Source organism: Cydia splendana, chromosome 1, assembly GCF_910591565.1.
Source record: "Cydia splendana chromosome 1, ilCydSple1.2, whole genome shotgun sequence".
NCBI lineage: Eukaryota > Metazoa > Arthropoda > Insecta > Lepidoptera > Tortricidae > Cydia > Cydia splendana.
Genome location: NC_085960.1, coordinates 26,337,933 through 26,357,397, shown reverse-complemented (window position 1 = coordinate 26,357,397; position 19,465 = coordinate 26,337,933). Strand labels below are relative to the sequence as shown.

Here is a 19,465-nt window from a genome sequence, read left to right as displayed (position 1 = left end):
CTTCCAGTAGGAGTAGCAGAGAAAGCGGTATTATTGCTTGTCCTTGTCACAGTCTCACTTTTTGTTTGTTCCCCACCTTTTTATTAGTATGGATTATAGTGCATCTCGTTCGGTCGTTTGGCCCCTCCCCCGTTTCATCTCTATATTATTGTACCTCTATGAACTAGATTCATGGCCACTTGGCCAGACTACACATACTTCATTTCATTCATTCATTGGCACCGTGTACGAAGCTTAAAGATTCTGTGAGTGAATGGGCGTCCTAAAATTTTGACAGAGGCCAGCTGTCACTGATGTCAGTATCATCAGTCAGACGGTAAAGCAAGTGATTGCACTCGACGCCTACACAAAAAGTAAACAGACGTTTTATCTTCCAAATTGGGTCAAATAATTTATCTATCTTAGATAAACTAGTCATTTAACTAAAAACCGTTCAGAAAGTAAGTAAATGAGTGAACATATGCATCACATAACACGCAGAGAGAATATACTTTTAGCACACTTGCCGGCTTTTAGGCACCATGTAAGTATTAAGATTTTATTTCTACTTCCATTAGTAACACATTACTTAATTCACCTCTTAATTAACATTAAAACGTATTTATTTCAGGTATAAATTTGTGATCGTGGTATTCGTTTTATTCGGAAATGTTAACCTTAGCGATGTAAGCTTTTACGAGATCTTGAGTATAACAAAGCACTCCACTACGCAGGAAATCCGGCAAGCTTATAAAAAATTAGCAATAAAATATCATCCCGATAAAAACCAGGTATTTTCACTATTTGGCCATTGGCATTAAGTAATTGCTTATGAGTGACTAAAGTATAGGTACCTAACAAGTTATAACATCTTAAAATTCTTAAAAAATATATTATTATTTTTAAGTATGTTTCAAAGTAAGTATATTAGTTATTTTAAGATTTATTGCTACCATGTTCCATGTGCTTAACATTAAGTGCACTCATATTTGATATCTAATAAATATCTTTATCATATGCCATTCCATAATTTAAATTTCTCACTGCATTACATTCTTCACGTTTTGTTATTGAATGCATACCTAAACATATTCATATCAAGAACATATTACTCTTTGTGCAAATTGGTTTGTGTAAGAAAGTTTTTATGGTAATTCAATATTATTGATATGAACTTATTGTAACTTACATTTGCCATGGGATGTTAAAATTAAACATTCTCTACAGCAGTGTTTTTCAACCTTTTTCATAATGCAACCCCCTTATTAGTATGTACCAAATGTTTCACTTAATGTATTGCTTTACAGCTTGTAAAGGTTTTGTGACCCCCTAGGGGGTCTCACAGTTTGAATAACACTGCTCCACAGCATTGAGTGCTTAATTGTGATCTTAACTAATTGCCACAATGAAAATGTTGATGATCAATAAAAATGATAAATCATAGTCAGTAATTTTAATGCAATTTTTTATAAGTAATATTGTGTCTAAAATAAAATTGTATATACACATTACATAATCAAATTTTCTCATTAAATTTGTCTATTATTAGTCCAATTCACATTATGGTAATTAATGACTTATTTATCTTTAAGTTATAATATAATATATTATGATACTCATATTTTTTTAAATTTCAGGATGATTCAGTTCAGGAGAAGTTTCTTAAAATCACCGAAGCATATGAAACATTAAAAGACCCACAGAAGAGGCGCATGTATGACGCTTTTGGGGTCCATCAACCGAACTCCAGGCAGCATGACTATCGAAGCCAGAAGGAGTACAATAATATGTTCTACAATGGCCTTTACCATGAAGATCCGTTTGTAGATACAGTCTCAGGGAAAGAGTTTTGTAAGTACTATGTAATATACATTTTTTTTTTCAATAAGTAGCATTTTTATAATAGCAAAAAAATATATATGAGGCCTATGAGGTATGTGGATCCACATAAGTAGGTATTTCACTCTTCAAATTTTTTTATAATTCGATACTTACGGACAGATACACATGAAAGCAGCGAAATGCTATACATGGAAGTATTCTGTCCGCTCAATTATGACCCAACGCAAACTACCCCGCGATAGGCGGTACTTACAAACTGCTCGATTGGCAATCTCAGTACCACCGAGATGACAGTCGGTGACAAATGGCTAAATTGATTTATAAAAACAACGTTTTTTTGTAATTAAAAATATATTCATGTATCGTGAAGTGGTGCAGAAGTTATTTTAGTTCATACCAAGGACAGTGGAATCACTTTTCACTTGTAGTAAACAGATAACTTCAGTAGAATTTGGAAAAAACATGACGATTTGTTTTCAATACTACCGTGCTAAGCTAAAACGTAACAACTGCATACGACTTTCATAACAACATACGACTTTTTAAATTGCGAGGATAATAGGGATGGTGTTATGCTAAATGAAGTAGACTATTTTATTAACTTGTGTTTGGTTTAGGTATTTTCTATATAATTATAAATATAGTAATAAATTCCTTCTTACAGATTTGTATTTTCCTTTTTTATTTCATGAGATGGAGCTATAAAAAAACTACTTAGTTATTTCAAATTAATAATCAAATTTGGTAAAGTCATTTTACATTACTTTCCATTCAGATTCCCACAAGATGCTATTCGCAGAGAACTATGGAAAAAAGCTGTCCAATTGAGTGGATGCCTGGCAAGATATCTAGAATATGTTCTATTCATGAGATATAACCCGTGAGATAATCATACCCGGTCTCCTATATGTTGATACATTTTTCCTATCATGCTTTCACTGAATTAATTTAACAAATACACACATTATCTGAAAATATTGATCATTTGAATCCACCCTCTACTGTCACATATATGTAGGTTCTCTCTCAAGCCATTTCCGTCAGTAGAAAAGAGCGGCAAACATATTAACTCACATTATAGACGGGTCTAACGCGAATTATATTCAATTACCTTGATTTACCGACGTAAATCAGTTTCGTTTCGTATAATGTGAGTTAATATGTGTTCAAAACGCGAAAGTTTAAAATATTATAAGAGCGGCAAATTTAGAAAATGTAAGCGCGCGAACGGCTGTGGTCCTATACAAAAATTTTAATTTTGCACCTTTTTCTACTGACAAACTTGCTTGACCGGCTATATACATATAAAATATTCTGAACTGAAAGTGGGGATTTATTGTGACTCCGCCTGTTCAAATATTTTTGACCCGATTCGTGTACCCATGTAAATTTTGCAGACTGTATAGCCAGTCCGATTTCTAAGATCAAGTTCGCCATACATTTACTATGGCGTACTTGATCTTAGAAAAACGGACAGACTATACCTGAACGTGACTTCGCACTGCCATGCAGATTGATAATAAAATATACAAAATACTTATTATAGCGGAATACATTTATACAACAATGATATATTTACTTATGTTGAGTTAGTCTGTCATGTCATAACAACATTTTAACTAGTTATCTTTTAATCTGCATTAAATTATTATACGTGAATTATTTGACTGGTTCTTCACTGTATGGCATAAACCTATCCCTGTCCAAGTCACATTCTAATCAAATATGAACCGCGAACTCTCAGCGGCCAGTACGTACAGCAAGAAGGTTATTAGCGGATTAATGTCGCTGATTGGTAGTTATTGACATTATATGCATTTCATCTACACTTAGCTATGTACCATTGGTGTAATAAAGATGACTCTTATTTTGTTTACGAGCTTTGATTACAGACTCTGTAAACGCGTCGTCTTATTTGAATGTGGGCGTAATTGTGTATGTGTGCTAATTTGGCCCGAGAATTTGAACGGTAATGTTCCTAAAGGCGGTATCCATGGTTATATATGATCGCAGCATGAAAGGATTAGTAATACAGTCAAATAAGAACAAGTGCTTCATGACAATATTTATATATTTCAGATAACTATTTAAGTGATGGGTTCCACTTCATTAACTTCTATTCTCCATTCTGCCCACCATGTCAAAATCTAGCTGATCACTGGAAGAAGCTTGCAGAAGTATATAAGGGCATTGTAAGTTATAATCCTATATAAATAATGTTCTTTGATGCAGCTCCCTAATTTTGGTCTAGCTTACCTTAAAATTCATTTGACATTGACAACCCTGCTACTTATGCTTAACTAATTTTTGGAATTTATATTTTTACAGGTGAAAGTGGGTGCAGTGAATTGTAAATACCACAATTCATTTTGCTACCACTCAATGAGAATTGGCACATATCCATCTCTATTATTTTATCCTGATGTAAGTACCAGGCACATTTATCATTACTGATATTATATACCTTCCCTAAATGAACTGTTGAGAATGAATTAATTTTTTTTTTTTGCTTCAGGGCAAAAAAGGCAACTACATTTATTACCACGGTGCTCACACATTTAAAGCATTGGAAGATTTTGTCCTACCATACATAGCCAAAAAAAACTATGTACCAACTGTAACATACCTTAGAAGCCTTGATCAACCCATGGCTTATGTATTAGGAAGAAACAGAATAGACTATGATGCTTTGACTAGACTAGCATATAATTTGGTAAGTTTTTTTTAGTGGTCTCGCAGAGTGCTGACAAGTTGCTGGCCCAATATTACAGGGTTTTATGTTTCACTTTTATCAAAGTGTAATTTGAACATTGTCATAGTGACATCAAGTCGAATTTCAACTATCTTGAAAATGTAACATAGAACTTTGTAATAATGAGCCAGTGAAATCATACTTACATTATCTGCCCCCATCAAATTTACCATTTTATTAATACCCATTCTGTAATAAAGTGACTACCGAAATAAAGACATCTACTATAAATAGTTAAAAAAATTGTGTAACTATAGTGTAACTGTAATAAACACGACCCAATGACAGACAGAAGGAAAGCAAAGGCTTAGCAATAGGTCCCACATCCCACATCATTTTGGTACCTATGAGTTAACGCCTCGTCTTGGTTCGGGAATCTTCGGGAGCCTACGCCGACGCAATGTATGGTGCGGGGCGCGGAGAAGTGGGACCGGCAGCGGCCATTCTCTAAGCAATCTTGCGACGGACGGTCGTGCCCGGCCGCTTACATTCAGTGGTATTTTACCACCTATGTATCACCAAAGTTAATCAATACCTATGTGCATGTATTGGACTACGAGTGTCATTTAACTCACCTCGTCCACGACCCCAAGATCTTCTCGTCCACCGTCCATGCCGTGGACACTATGTAACTATTCAAATAAAATTAATATTTTGTGTTTCCAGAATGGGCTTGTCACACTAGCAGTGATTGAAGACGACTCCATCTGGTCCGAACTAACAAACAATGAGGACACGACCGTTGTATACCGGTACAGAAAAACGTTGAAGGAGATTACTAGCACAGAAGAGAAGGAAATCCTGAGTAAAATCATCGAGGCTCTGCCTACTATTGAACCAGTGGACCCGGAGAAGTTTAAGGTTGAGAGCTTGACTCCAAAAATTAAGAGTTTCCAAAAAAATATTAACAGTCACAGGATTGCCAGATAATGCTTTATGTGCAAATAATGTCGGACGCATACTAAAAATAAAAGCGTGAGAAATAAAAGATGTGAACGCTCTTGACGTGTCAAAAATATGAACTTTCGTGGGCTCACATTTTCATCTTATTTAACGTCTGTCAATCGTCAAATAACTGATATGTCCCATAACCTATTTATTGATGTAATGATGTAATTCCGAAAGTCCAAAATGAAAGTCTTGAAACTCTTGAATTCCTGGAAAAAAAAATCCTGGAATTTTTGAGAACATTTCCGACTATGTACATACATACATATTTGGAAAGTTTCCGCAACTTGGACATCTGTACCGTGTCTGTGCCCATAACAGCCAGTATGCTTTTCTTACCTACATGTAATGACGGTTCTTAAGTCTAGATATTTTATAGGATATAAGAAACCAGCTTCGCACTGGCTACCAAAACGCCTGGGTCTTGTACTTCTCGAAGAAGGATGACGACAAACTGTTGCTGTATCAGATGAGGATAAAATTCCCAGTTTTGCATTTTGGTAAGTATACAAGGACATCTAAAAATCCAAATAGTTTTTAGGGTTCCGTACCCAAAGGGTAAAACGGGACCCTATTACTAAGACTTCGCTGTCCGTCCGTCCGTCTGTCTGTCACCACGTCACCAGGCTGTATCTCACGAACCGTGATAGCTAGACAGTTGAAATTTTCACAGATGATGTATTTCTGTTGCCGCTATAACAACAAATACTAAAAACAGAATAAAATAAAGATTTAAATGGGGCTCCCATACAACAAACGTGATTTTTGACCAAAGTTAACCCCTGGAACGCCGAACCGACAAACGTACTTGTACCCGTCAGATGCCTAGTGCCGGATCCGTCCCATCCCCCTCAAATGCCGGATAGGCTCGCGTACGTGCACCCGTCAACTGCCGCGATAAAAAAAAAGTGCTATAGTGCAAATGATATAAAACTCTATTTGTAAGTGTTTAGATCTCAAAATTGTAAAAATATAATACAATAAATTTGGTGACTGATAAGGCACAAGGCAGTTGAGACACTTTGTACAGATCTGGGACTAGGCAGTTGACGGGTACAAAAATTGAAGACCCTCCGGCAGTTGACAGGACTGGTACGGATATGGCACTAGGCGTCCCAAGGGTTAAGCAACGTCGGGAATGGTCAGTACTTGGATGGGTGACCGTTTTTTTTTTTGCATTATGGTACGGAACCCTTCGTTTGCCCGTGTTTGCGTCACTTGCCCGGTTTTAGGGTTCCGTACCCAAAGGGTAAAACGGGATCCTATTACTAAGACTGCTGTCCGTCCGTCTGTCTGTCACCAGGCTGTATCTCACGAACCGTGATAGCTAGACAGTTGAAATTTTCACAGATGATGTATTTCTGTTGCCGCTATAACAACAAATACTAAAAACAGAATAAAATAAAGATTTAAGTGGGGCTCCCATACAACAAACGTGTTTTTTGACCGAAGTTAAGCAACGTCGGGCGAGGTCAGTACTTGGATGGGTGACCGTTTTTTTTTTTGCATTATGGTACGGAACCCTTCGTGCGCGAGTCCGACTCGCACTTGCCCGGTTATTTTATTGGTTGCTTAACCACTTTTTACTAATTTCAAATCAATTTACTTTTAAGTAAAGAAAAGTGCAGGACTTATGACAGAGAGAAGTGTAGATAACGTAAGGTACCTACCTAATTGTTGCTGATGTAGATGGTGCTACTTATTTTGTTTTACATTTTAGCTTTGAGTGTATGAAAACTATTCTCTTGCTTCTAAGTTTTTATAACTTGTCTGACCGCATTCACAGGATTAAAACTACAATGAAAGTGTATAAAAATAAAATACCTATCGAAGTTTTCATGCGTGGTTCGACACCCACTCTGCATGTTTTTTGAAGTGAACACTTCTTTAGCGGCGCTGTGCACTTTGTGATGGGGAAAAATGTTAAACTCGCGACAGACGCGGTAAGATTCGAAAGACGTAAGACGGACACGTGACCTGATCGAAAAACTGTTACAATGTCATTGACTTTTTCTTTATTGATTTAAATACCATCTAGTGAGTTTCCCTCCAACTGGTACTAATATAACTCGAGTACTAACAGTGATGTGCTAGGGGTTTCAAGTAATGCGACGAAATAACGCTAGATGGCGTTAACCTCAATTATACATAGTGCTGCAGACATTTTACACTTTAGTCATTGAGTTTTCACTTACTGTACTCCGGCACTCTCGGAGTGCAACCCGTTGTTTTTTTTAGGGTTCCGTACCCAAAGGGTAAAACGGGACCCTATTACTAAGACTTCGCTGTCCGTCCGTCCGTCCGTCCGTCCGTCCGTCCGTCCGTCCGTCCGTCCGTCCGTCTGTCTGTCACCAGGCTGTATCTCACGAACCGTGATAGCTAGACAGTTGAAATTTTCACAGATGATGTATTTCTGTTGCCGCTATAACAACAAATACTAAAAACAGAATAAAATAAAGATTTAAATGGGGCTCCCATACAACAAACGTGATTTTTGACCAAAGTTAAGCAACGTCGGGAGTGGTCAGTATTTGGATGGGTGACCGTTTTTTTTTTGCTTTTTTTTTGTTTATTTTTTTTTTTTGCATTATGGTACGGAACCCTTCGTGCGCGAGTCCGACTCGCACTTGCCCGGTTTTTTTTTTAACTTAAATATCCCATATTAAAGGTGAAATCGACTGCGACGCGTGGTCACACCTCTGCCTGTCCCTGCAAGTGGAGGCGGCGCCGGCGTGGGCCCTGCTCAAGCCGGGAGGCGCCTACCAGAAGGCTTCGCCGTCGGCCGACCTCAAGACTTTCCTCCGAGTAGCCCCGTTGGCTACTAAGCTGCATTCGTTGGCGCCATCCGCTATTCAGACATTGCACGAAGGTGAGATGTTACTAAACTTAGGGTCTTGAATTGTTGACTAGTAATTTCTAAAGGTAAGCAATATACGCTACGCCTTATTACTTTTTTAGAGAATAAGATCTGGGCATTGTCTGTGACCTTCATAGAGTAATATAAGTAAAGAAAGAGTGGTAACATACTGCATTACCATCTGGGGAGGATCAAGCAAAACCAAGTTTATTGATGTCGAACGAGGCCAAAGGTGCCTATTAAAACTCATGAACTCGAAACCTTACAGATTCCCTACAACTGAGCTGTACCAAATATCTAATCTTCTCTCAATGCGGAAACTATATATTTTAAATACTATATTAAGATTACACAAATCTCTCAAATATGCAGAACCAAATACCACACGTAGGAGAAAACCTAAAGCTGCCCCCATTCCCAAGCTAAAGTCTGTGTTCGCGAAGCGGCAATATGTTTCACAAGCAGCCCACTTGTATAATTCAGTTGATGCCACACTATCCATCTATCCACTCCAGACATATAAATGTAAAAAAGTAGTCCGGGATTGGTTAAATAATTTAAACTATGAGCAAACAGAGTTATTATTACATTCTAATACTCGGTAATAGATATAAATTTAATTCATCATATAATTTTATTAGATTTAGATAGATAATCAACATACTTATACCTATCATTAACATACGGTCTCGCACACAAACGCACACACACACACACACGCGCGCGCGCGCGCGTAAACACACGAACAAACACCAAATACCCACACCCACACACACTCATACACATTATCAATATAAGTAATTTAACATAACACATAACATAGCATTGCCTATTGTTTTCCTAATGTTAAAACAAAACTTTCATGTTTTATACTAAAATTATTATTTCCCCTATTTCCCCTATAAGTACTCCAGATTATTACATTACATTGAATTGTTAACTTAACAACTGTTGTTACTTTAGTAACTTTAGTCTAATTTTATATTTTAAAGTATTACTTTCTGTACCTACATAATTAACGAGTATTGTATTGGTTTGTATACCCTTAACTTGCTGCTGGAAGAGCGGGGTCTCCTGTTACAAGTATTGATATACTTACTAGGAGGTTCCAACCCTTTCTCAATTTGTAACACAATTATTGTGACCAATAAACGATTTTTCATTTTTTCATTTTCAACTCAATACATCAGTTTTCTTACCAAAACGCGAGTTATTTCGTAGTCGACATATAGCGTCATGTAGCGGAATTTATCAGTACTGCTAGTTGACAATAGATGTCTCGGCGAACGAAAACTCTAATGCTCAACAATTTTCAGTTAATATTATAACCGGATTAACTGGAAGTCTATTTTCAACCCCTTCTGCTTGTAATATTAGTTGTAAATTGTTTTAGTAGTACATTTTTCGTCAGTAGCGACACTTGTGACATCTGGTGTCAAGTAGGGGTACTGATAGTTCCACAACTTGACGTTAGATGTCGACCACGAAAGAACGCGCGTTTTGGTAAGAAAACTGATGTATGGAGTTACCACTCTTTCTTTACTTATACATTACTCTATGGTTACCTTGTAGCCTACCTACCTAAATCAAAAAGTTAAACTTGGCATTGACACTTCACACATTGGACAAAGAAATTGGACAGTTGGAATACCACCCTAACGTAAAAACTGTTTAGACGACAACAGTTTCACTCACTTGAATTTTTAGTCGCTATTGGCAGTGCACGAGTTGCAGTCGCCGCGAGCACTCGAGCCTGAGGAAGGACCCCCGAAGGGCCCGAAACATGTCGCCAATAGCGACTAAAAATTCAAGTGAGTGAAACCGTTGTCGTCTAAACAGTTTAAAATATGTCTCACGAAAGTTTAATATCGATTAACGTAAAAATGTTCATTTTACAGATGTTGGAACCTGGGTGGTGCTAGTGGTGCCATACAAGGCGTCATGGGACACTATCGCCGAAGCATTCACGCGCGCCTCTTTGCACTTCCTGAACACCGAAGATATAAGCGTGAGAACACATTTTGTAGCTATTAATATAGTTTTTAAGCTGAGCCAGTTAAGAGTTTTTCTCAAAAATGGACGGCAAAGTCGACTTTGCCGTTTAAAAAATAGGTCGCGAAGTGCGGAGTTTATGGTCAGTCAAACATTAAAAAGTTAAAAACATTGCAGGCTCGATTGTGGGACTGCAATGATGCATACAAATGCCATTATTTGTCGAGTTCCCATTAAATGGCCATATCAAATGAAGGCACAGGCCCATTAAACAGCCAAACAGATGATTAGTACTTATTATTATAATGTTGGTACCGCGACTATTTAGCTGTCTCAAATAGGTTGGCGTATTTTCGACAGAAAAATACACTTCTATTTTTAAATTTTAAAAATAAAAAGGCGGCAAAGCAAACTTTTTCAATTGTTTCTACTTCTTTCTGTGAAAATATATACGTAAGAACGTTTCTTCTGTAAAATATTTCTAGTATATTTATATTTCTTGCACCATTTTTGAGAAAAGCACTATATATGACTCGGCTGGAAGGCTACTTGCTACTTCCGAGCCTCGACAATAATGTACTATTTTATATCTAAAATAATAGACTCTATAACTAGCTCAGAATAGCGGCCTAAGTAGTAGGTTTGTAAAGTCTAAGGATATTGTAGTAGATGGCGTTGTACGACCAAGTCGGCCCAGCCAGATCCGTGCATTAGCATTAACATAACGTTGGATAATCCAGTTACCGCTAGAAGTTCACTTGTCCTTACTGTGACTACATGTTGTACCACTTTTTCCAATCAAATCAAATCAAAGCGTTTATTTTCAGGCTACTAAGATACCTTACAAACTAACATATATATACAATTATAAAAAACTTAAATACAAAAAAATCATTTCATTTTTTTTTTCATTGTATGAATGTGTTTTTGTGTAGGGTAGGTGCTGTTAATGGTATTATTTATGACTTTTTCTTTGTACGTCTTAATAACCGTTTATAGTATTTTATGCAACCGTTGTTTAAGAGAGGTCAAAAAAGGCGAGTGGCGTGAGTAACAATTTGAGGCGACGCCGAAAATTGTTAATAAAGACGCCACGAGTATTTTTTGACTCATTTAAACAACGTTGCATACAAAACTTTTTCTACGACCAAGCACTTACTTTGAAATTAAATTGTAAATATAACAAATATTTTTAAATCAAGAAGTAGCAAAAATGGAGGGTACGGGCGGGAAAATAATGAATAAATGAATAAAATTAAAAAAAAATGTCTATGGTTCACTTATTTGTCAGAGATGACATTTAAAATAAGGTTGGCAACACTGTATTTCATTCAATATTTTTTAAGTGGTCATTACACGAAGTATCGTAAAATCGTCAAAAAGATACTGCGTGTATGCACACATTCTTTTTTGGGGAATAGACTAAGGACGTGTCTTGACAACTATAAGGTAGGGGTTTAAAGGTGTGTGCACGACCCTTTAAATGACAAATAAAAGTACGGGAGTAGAAAAACATATTTAACACACTAAACATTTCAAGTTTGTTTTACAAAAACTTATTAGTTATTATCGATTTCAGTTCGGCATAATTATGTGTTGTGAAAAGACCGCGCGCTACTGCCGCGAAGTGTCTTCGAACTCTCCAGTAATATTGGTACAAACGGGCGACAAGAGAGACATGTACAACGGCCGAACAGATGAACACCAGATAGTGGACTTCATACAGCTTATACGGGATAGTGCAGGTATAACATTTTATTTCTAACTTTGACATGCTATCAAGTAATTGAATCGATATATCTTCGCAATAAACCCTAACAGTAGGTACTTAACCTAAATATGTAGTACCTATCTATTGGTTTGCATTGGAGCATGCCAGATTGCCTTGTCTTTACATGTGCTTGTTCTAATAGGGAGTATTACTGCAATGTTCTACCACCAGAGTGCAGCACTAATTTGTTTAATAAACCATAGAGTAACTTATACATATTAGGCCTTAAAACAGTTTTTTGACAAGTTTTCACTATGACATTGATGCATCAAGGCGGTTTGTTTACAGGTGGCCTACCGCGAAACGCAAAATCGAAATTTAGTTACCTGCCTCTCTATCGATTGAATAAGCAAGAGTGATAGAGAGGCAGAAACCGAACTTTCGATTGTCGTGTTTCATGGTGGGTCATGTGATTGAGCAAGTGACGCCCTCTACAGGCAGAGTTTTGCGTAATATTCCCTATTGTTGTTTTTCGGTTTTCAGATTTCGAATTGACAGAGGAGCAGGCCCTGGAGATATTAGATCCCAGCCGCGAAGAAACGTGGCTGGTGGCCTACCTGCCGCCGGGCTACGAACACTTGAAGCATGTGTGGCGACTGGTCGCCAATAAGGTACAAACCTAAAATAATAGTACATTAGGTGTAACGCATAAGTGCTATTAATTATTAGCATGTTGAACTTTAAGGCCCCATAGGTTCAGGTTCACACTGTGCGTAAGCGTGAACGAGATGGCTGTGCGTGCCAGGAATCATGGATATCATGTTTTAGTTTAACTTTTGGTAAATTTTAATTTAAAAAAGCAATCGGCGAGTTCGATCAGAAATATAGCAGGCCGCCTGCTGTGTGCAAGCGACACATCGTTATTGTGCATAGCGCTGTCTCGTGTCAACATAGCGGCTGATCCAAGTACATGTGATAAGGATAACCGTGTAATATGTGTTGTTCGACAGCTGCGGCCGCTGGAGTTCGTGCGCGCCGGTGTGCTGCAGTGCGCGCGCGGCGCGGGCGGGGTCTGCGCCAACGTGCGCGCGCCCGCCGCGCGGCTCTACCCCGCCGCGTCCGGCCAGCACTACTCGTGAGCAACTGTTACTGTTCTAATACTCGCGCTATGCGTGGGCCTGTCCTGTCCAATGTCAGCGCGTCTCACTCTCGCGCCTTCGAACGAAAGAAAAACCCCCAACCGCAGTGCGGTAAACTACGAGTTACACTAATAGGGGATATTACTGCAATGTTCTGCCGCCAGAGTGCAGCACTACCGACTCAGTAAATTCATAGACTAACTTATACATACTGTGCCACAAACTGTTTTTTGACAAGTTTTCACAGACAATAAAATATGACATTGATGCATCAAGGCGGTTTGTTAACAAGGGCCTACCGGTAAACGCGAAAATCTAAATTTAGTTATCTGCCTCTTTATCGCTCGAATATGCAAGAGTGATAGAGAGATTAGATAACGAAATTTCGATTTTCTTTTTTCGCGGTAGGCCATGTGATGTGTCAATGTGGTTTGTTTACTGTATGTGCCAAAAAGGTACCACCTACGCAGAGCTTTGCCTAATATTCCCTATTGCCGCAGCGAAGGTGTTATAGTACATTACGATACAAGTGCGAAATGTAGGAAATTCGCAACGAGTGGCGATTAATTGAAACACGACCGAAAGGAGTGTTTTAAATCGACATGAGTTGCGAATTACCTTTTCGCACGTGTAATTTAATTAGTTAATCCCGCTCTGAGGCGGTAAAGTAGCACCATATGTACTGAAAAAGACATTTTCTCAAAAATGGACGGCAAAGTCGACTTTGCCGTTTAAAAAATAGGTTGCGAAGCGCGTAGTTTATGGTCAGTCAAAAAATTAAAAAGTTAAAAACATTGCAGTCTCGATTTTGGGACTGCAATGTTGCATACAAATTCCATTATTTGTCGAGTTCCAAACTTTTTAAAAGTTGAAATGGCCATATCAAATGAAGGCACAGGCCCATTAAACAGCCAAACAGATGATTAGTACCGCGACTATTTAGCTGTCTCAAATAGGTTGGCGTATTTTCGGCAGAAAAATACACATCTATTTTTTTATTAAAAAAATAAAAAGGCGGCAAAGCTAATTTTTTCAATTGTTTCTACTTTTTTCTGTGAAAATATATACGTAAGAAAGTTGCTTTTGTAAAATATTTCTATGATATTTATATTTCTTGCACCATTTATGAGAAAAGCACTATATATGACTCGGCTGGAAGGCTACTTGCTGGCTTCGGATTCAATTAAACGGACTCCCAAGGTCGTCCGTTTAAAACGAATCCTCAGCCTGCAAGTAGCTACTTCCGAGCCTCGACAATAATGTACTATTCTTTGTTTCAGAGTAAGTTTGCAGCACCTAAATGAGGCGCCATACATACTGGAGTGGGCGTTGGAGCACATTGACGACTCAGTGCAGAAACTCAATTGGAACTCCTTCTCCAAGCGCGTCATAGCGGAGGAACTGCATCCGTCGAGGTTTGTAATCGTTTCTGAATATATTGTGAAAGGAACTGCAATCCTCGAGGTTTGTAATTGTTTCTGAATATTATAAAAGCGAGTACCAACCCAACAAAATGGCAATAATATCGCCAAACTTACAACAAAAAATAAACAGCAAAGTTATGCATGTATGAAGAGTCAAGCAAAATTACACTACCTATCAACAAGTAGTCTCACGATGTAAAATTTGCCTGTTATTATTTCAAATTGCAGTACATTATAATCCAATATAAGTACAATAGACCTTGGTTTCTTGAAATGTATGCAGCGATTTTGATAGCGTAAGCAGTGCAAATGTTATTTAATACGTCTTATCATAATTTCATAGAAGTTTGACGTTTAAAATAACACTTGCACTGCGTGGGCTATCAAAATCGCTGCACTTTTCTTGGTCTAACTCTTACATGTCATTTATTTTGCAGTGGCAAGAAACCCTGGTTGGTCTACTTCCACTCCCCACGGTGCTACCGCTGCTACGAAATGTATTCCGATTTCGCGATTGCTGGCATCGTAAGTATCACATTCAGTCAGCTATTTGTATTATTATTGTAAACTTATACTACTAAAGTATGGACGCTAAGCTAAAATTTCGTACATTTACCCGCCTGTTCCTATCTCTACCGCACGCATATGTCATTATATTGCTCTCCCGTCGCATGTGCCTGTGGTCAGTGCGACTGTGCAAGTAGGAAACCAATATAATCATGTGCGTGCGATAGAGATAGGAAATGGCGGGTTAATGTACGAAATTTGTCTAGCATCATGGGTTCAATAAGAAACATAGTCAAAATCATTCCCCGTACTGTTAAATTAAATATATATAACTCACTAGTAAAATCGCATCTAAATTACCTGATTGAGATATGGGGCAATGCCGCGAAAACAAACCTTAAGCCTCTCCAAATTGCCCAAAATAAAATTATAAAACTATTGTTTAATTACGATTACCTAACACCGACTAATACAGTTCATTTCAAATCTCAACTAATGAGTCTGAAACAACTATATACTTATAATTCTATACAACTAATAAAAAAAATCCTTAATAAAACCATGCACTGTCAAACCACATTCAAAACAAATAAGGAGAGTGGCAAGAGAAACCTGCGTAGCGCAAATAATTTATCCTTACCATTTATACGAACAAAAAAATTTGGCACAAAAAACATAACATATCAGGGAGCGCGCATGTACAATGATTTACCACAAAACATTAAAAATGTACCAACTTTCAACATCTTCAAAAACAAACTAAAAACATATGTTTTAGAAAATATTCCAGCCATCTAAATCCGGCCCTGGCAAACGGCAACACGTTATCGCCTTGAGCCCCGGTAACAAAGGAATCTATGCTTACCCGCCACATGTTTTAGAATCGCACACTTAGGAATAAAAACATCACATCAGAAATTATTACGTGTTAAGTTAGTTTATGTCAACAGTTTTATTGTTGTGCTCATTTTGTTATTACTGTCCCTCTAATAAGAATAATATGTACATATTTTGCATTAGTGTTAACGCTCAGTAGCCTATAAAATGCCTGACTTATCTCAATAAGTGAAATGTAATATTTCTTTTGAGACAAATAAAAAATATCTTTAACCCGAAATTCTTCGTGCTTAGCGTCCATACTTTAGACCCAGTTCAAAACAATGGAGATTCCTTACGATTTTTTTAATGTGACTGATTTCACTTAAAGTGGCCAGGTACCAATTAGTTGGCTATACCATCATATCATCCACACTTCAGAAAAGTGTTGCACTAGTACAGTCAGCAGCAGAAGTTGTTAAGCAGGCCAGCAGCGGGATCATGGTCGCGTTTTTATCACCTGTCATGTCATGCGTCACTTTCGCACTTACATACTTGTTAGAACGTGACAGGCATGGTGACAAATGATAAAGAGCCAGCCATCTTAGCCCTTCAGGAGTTCAAAATGATCTTGACGTGACTTTATTGTTAAAAGAATAAGAGCGTGTCAAGGTAATTTTGAATACCTCGCCCGCTTAACAACTTCTGCTGCTGACTGTACATACTACATATAACAGTCATGTTGGGAATAAATATAAGATAATAATTACTGTCCTCAGCTACTCAACAATGCAGTAAACCTGGGTAAAGTGAACTGTCTCAATGAGCGAGGCGTGTGCCAACACGAGCACATCACCAGCTACCCCTCCCTCCGCCTTTACCTCAACAGAAACATCCGCCAGAGGTTCAGCAGTGTCATCTCCGTACATGTGCAAGACTATCCATCTCTTCTTAAACACATCAAAGCACACTTGATGAATTATGATGAACATTTACTGGCTGGCATTGATGTGAAGTCGAGGCATGATGAGTTATAATTACTAATGATCTATAGGTAGCACAATTTTAATAATCTCACTAACAAAATCTCATTAACTGTAAAACAATTTAAGATGTAAGAACATAGACATTAGATTTTAAACTATTAAAATTTAGTAATCATCTCACTTAATACTCCTACTTGTTATTCCAATTTACTATTATAAGATGAAAATGTGATAATAATCCACTTGTCCTATTTTTAGGATCATCTCTTAAAGATATTTTTTTATAAATAAATAACTTATTGAAATTATGAATTTTTATTGATATATTTTCTCATATTTATAATTATAATAATAACATTCTTGTAGTCCTTTTTCAAGACACAGATATTTATTTTAATGGATAATCGGCATCTTCACAAACAGCATCTGAAAATAAAATGTTTCTTAATATTAAAATTTTAGAAAATCACAAGTATCTTATATCATACTAATATTATAAAAGTGAAAGTTTGATCATTTAGATGTCTGTCCTTCCTCACACCTGAACTGATTTCAATCAATTTGGAAAAGGACATACCACTTCTTAACATACAGCATAAAATCAGGTTTTTAGAGTTGTCCAGCGCAATGTAAGTAATGTAACCAAGGCAACAAGTGACAAGAAAAACTCCTAACTCCGACATCACCCAACAACAGTACTGTTATCTAACCCAAGTTAACCTTTTTACGCACTGTATACTGATATGATGTAAGTCATACAAGATCGGCCGGTATAATTTCACAGCAGTCTGATAATTAAGACAAAACTTTTCGTACTGCCGGCGCTCAATGAAAAATTCTATGGCAGTTAAAAAGTTAAAAGGAAATTTAGTATCTGAATAAGTTAAAAAAATTGTTGTCTAATAACTAAATGGCATATTCTTACGTGGCCAGTCATAATTTACCCAACTTTACCAGAATTGTTCAGAGGACTTACATCATTATTCCTGTTGAGTGTGGCATCAATGATATCATGGTCAACACTGCAAGGCAGGAAGAAGTCCACTTGATCGTACACTCCCTTGGAGTCCAGAACCAACCGATCTTCTCCCACTTCTAGATTCAAGTCCTTCAATTCCACCTGCAAGTTATTTATTATTATTTATCTATTAAATAATTAATTGTTCAATAAATTTTATTTTTTATTGTATTGCATTTCAGCTGCTGGATTAGATGTTTTGAAACTTTACTCACTGATGAAGGTATCTTAAACTCTGCTAGCAAGTACTCAATCTGACCAGTTGGCGGTTCTCTTCTTACTCTGTAAACTATTTCTTTCTTAACTACTGGAATCTCGGTCACCTTACGGTTTGGTTTCTCGCTAATTTCCTCAATGAGAGGCTTCACTGTCTCCTCACAATGCTTCACATCTCTTACTTGTATTCTGTGAGACTGCAGTGTACCTATAGATTTCCTATTCTTTAATACAGTGAATTTCTGCATCTCAATTTCAAACTGATACTTATCTTGAAGACCTTCAAACACAACAGTGAGGAAAAATGTCTGGAATAAATCATCTTTCTCTATCTTTTTAAAGAATTCTGGGTTTATAGCAACGTCATACACAGTTGCTGGGGCACCAGATCTGTCTGGCTCAGTTCGCCCCTCACCAATGCTCATGGGCACCCTATAAGATGAAGGGTCCTCAGAACTGAGAATTTGCATTAGCTCATCATTTGTAATATCTCGAGGAGACGGAATAGCTTCAGTAAGACAAATGTTCACAAACACTTTTTTGTTGTCTGGCTTTGTAAAAGTTTTAACACAGAATCCTGAAAACGTTAAGTTCCTTGTATTATTTGATAGTGAGTCTTTCCATTCTAAAAGGTAATTTAAATCAATGCCCTATTTACCTGGCCTTGGCTTCACGATTTTCGCTGGGACAGTATCTACAGAAGCCAAAAGTCTACTGAACTCCTCTTCAACATGATTTTCCTGAAAAGAAATAAACAGTTATAGTTACCCACCTCAAATAAAATCAAAAAATATTTGTAGCTATGTTTCACCTTAACAATTCTCATATTATTCTCCATTATGGTAGGGTCCACATCTAAAGTTATGGAATTTTTAGACATTTTGTTTTTTTATTGTTCCTATGGAAACAAGATTATTCGATAATTCGAAATAACAAAATGAAACAACGAAATTTTGCAAGTTTTGCAACCGAGTTCGGTGACAGTGACAAGTTGACTGACAACGACACTGACAGTCATATGGCATATCACTTTATGTGGCGATTATAGAGTTGCCTCAAACAGTGTAAATTAAACGACAAGAGAGTAAAAACAGTAAAAAAAGCAAACAAAAACAAATCTTTTGACACATATTCCAAGGCCCTAACGTTGTCTGTTCACTTTGACGGCGCAGCAACTAGTATCACTTCTCTCTCCTCGCTCTTTTAAAAATGCCATTTGTCAAAAAAGGACAACAATACTGTTGACAAGATGAACTTCAAATCAAAGTGTTGCCTTTT

General features: G+C 37.2%; 2 protein-coding genes across 2 annotated transcripts; one reads left to right on the top strand and one right to left on the bottom strand.

Annotated features, from left to right (window-relative positions):
• The first annotated feature begins 364 nt into the window (after nt 1–364).
• Nucleotides 365–17,059, top strand: LOC134797064 (dnaJ homolog subfamily C member 10-like). The gene is made up of 16 exons (XM_063769288.1): nt 365–523; nt 611–770; nt 1,617–1,830; nt 3,901–4,013; nt 4,150–4,245; nt 4,337–4,534; nt 5,240–5,434; nt 5,901–6,021; nt 8,190–8,390; nt 10,277–10,386; nt 11,950–12,115; nt 12,625–12,752; nt 13,092–13,216; nt 14,501–14,635; nt 15,082–15,169; nt 16,747–17,059. Coding segments are annotated over exons 1-16 (2,310 nt in total). The 5' UTR covers nt 365–521; the 3' UTR covers nt 17,005–17,059.
• A 190-nt stretch (nt 17,060–17,249) lies between these two features.
• LOC134797704 (PIH1 domain-containing protein 1-like) lies at nt 17,250–19,143 on the bottom strand. The gene is made up of 5 exons (XM_063770057.1): nt 18,999–19,143; nt 18,846–18,927; nt 18,187–18,764; nt 17,930–18,073; nt 17,250–17,379 (listed from the first exon to the last, which is right to left on the bottom strand). Exons 1-5 carry the CDS (start codon nt 19,065–19,067, stop codon nt 17,347–17,349), a joined length of 906 nt encoding a protein of 301 aa, XP_063626127.1. The 5' UTR covers nt 19,068–19,143; the 3' UTR covers nt 17,250–17,346.
• Between the last annotated feature and the right edge of the window lie 322 nt (nt 19,144–19,465).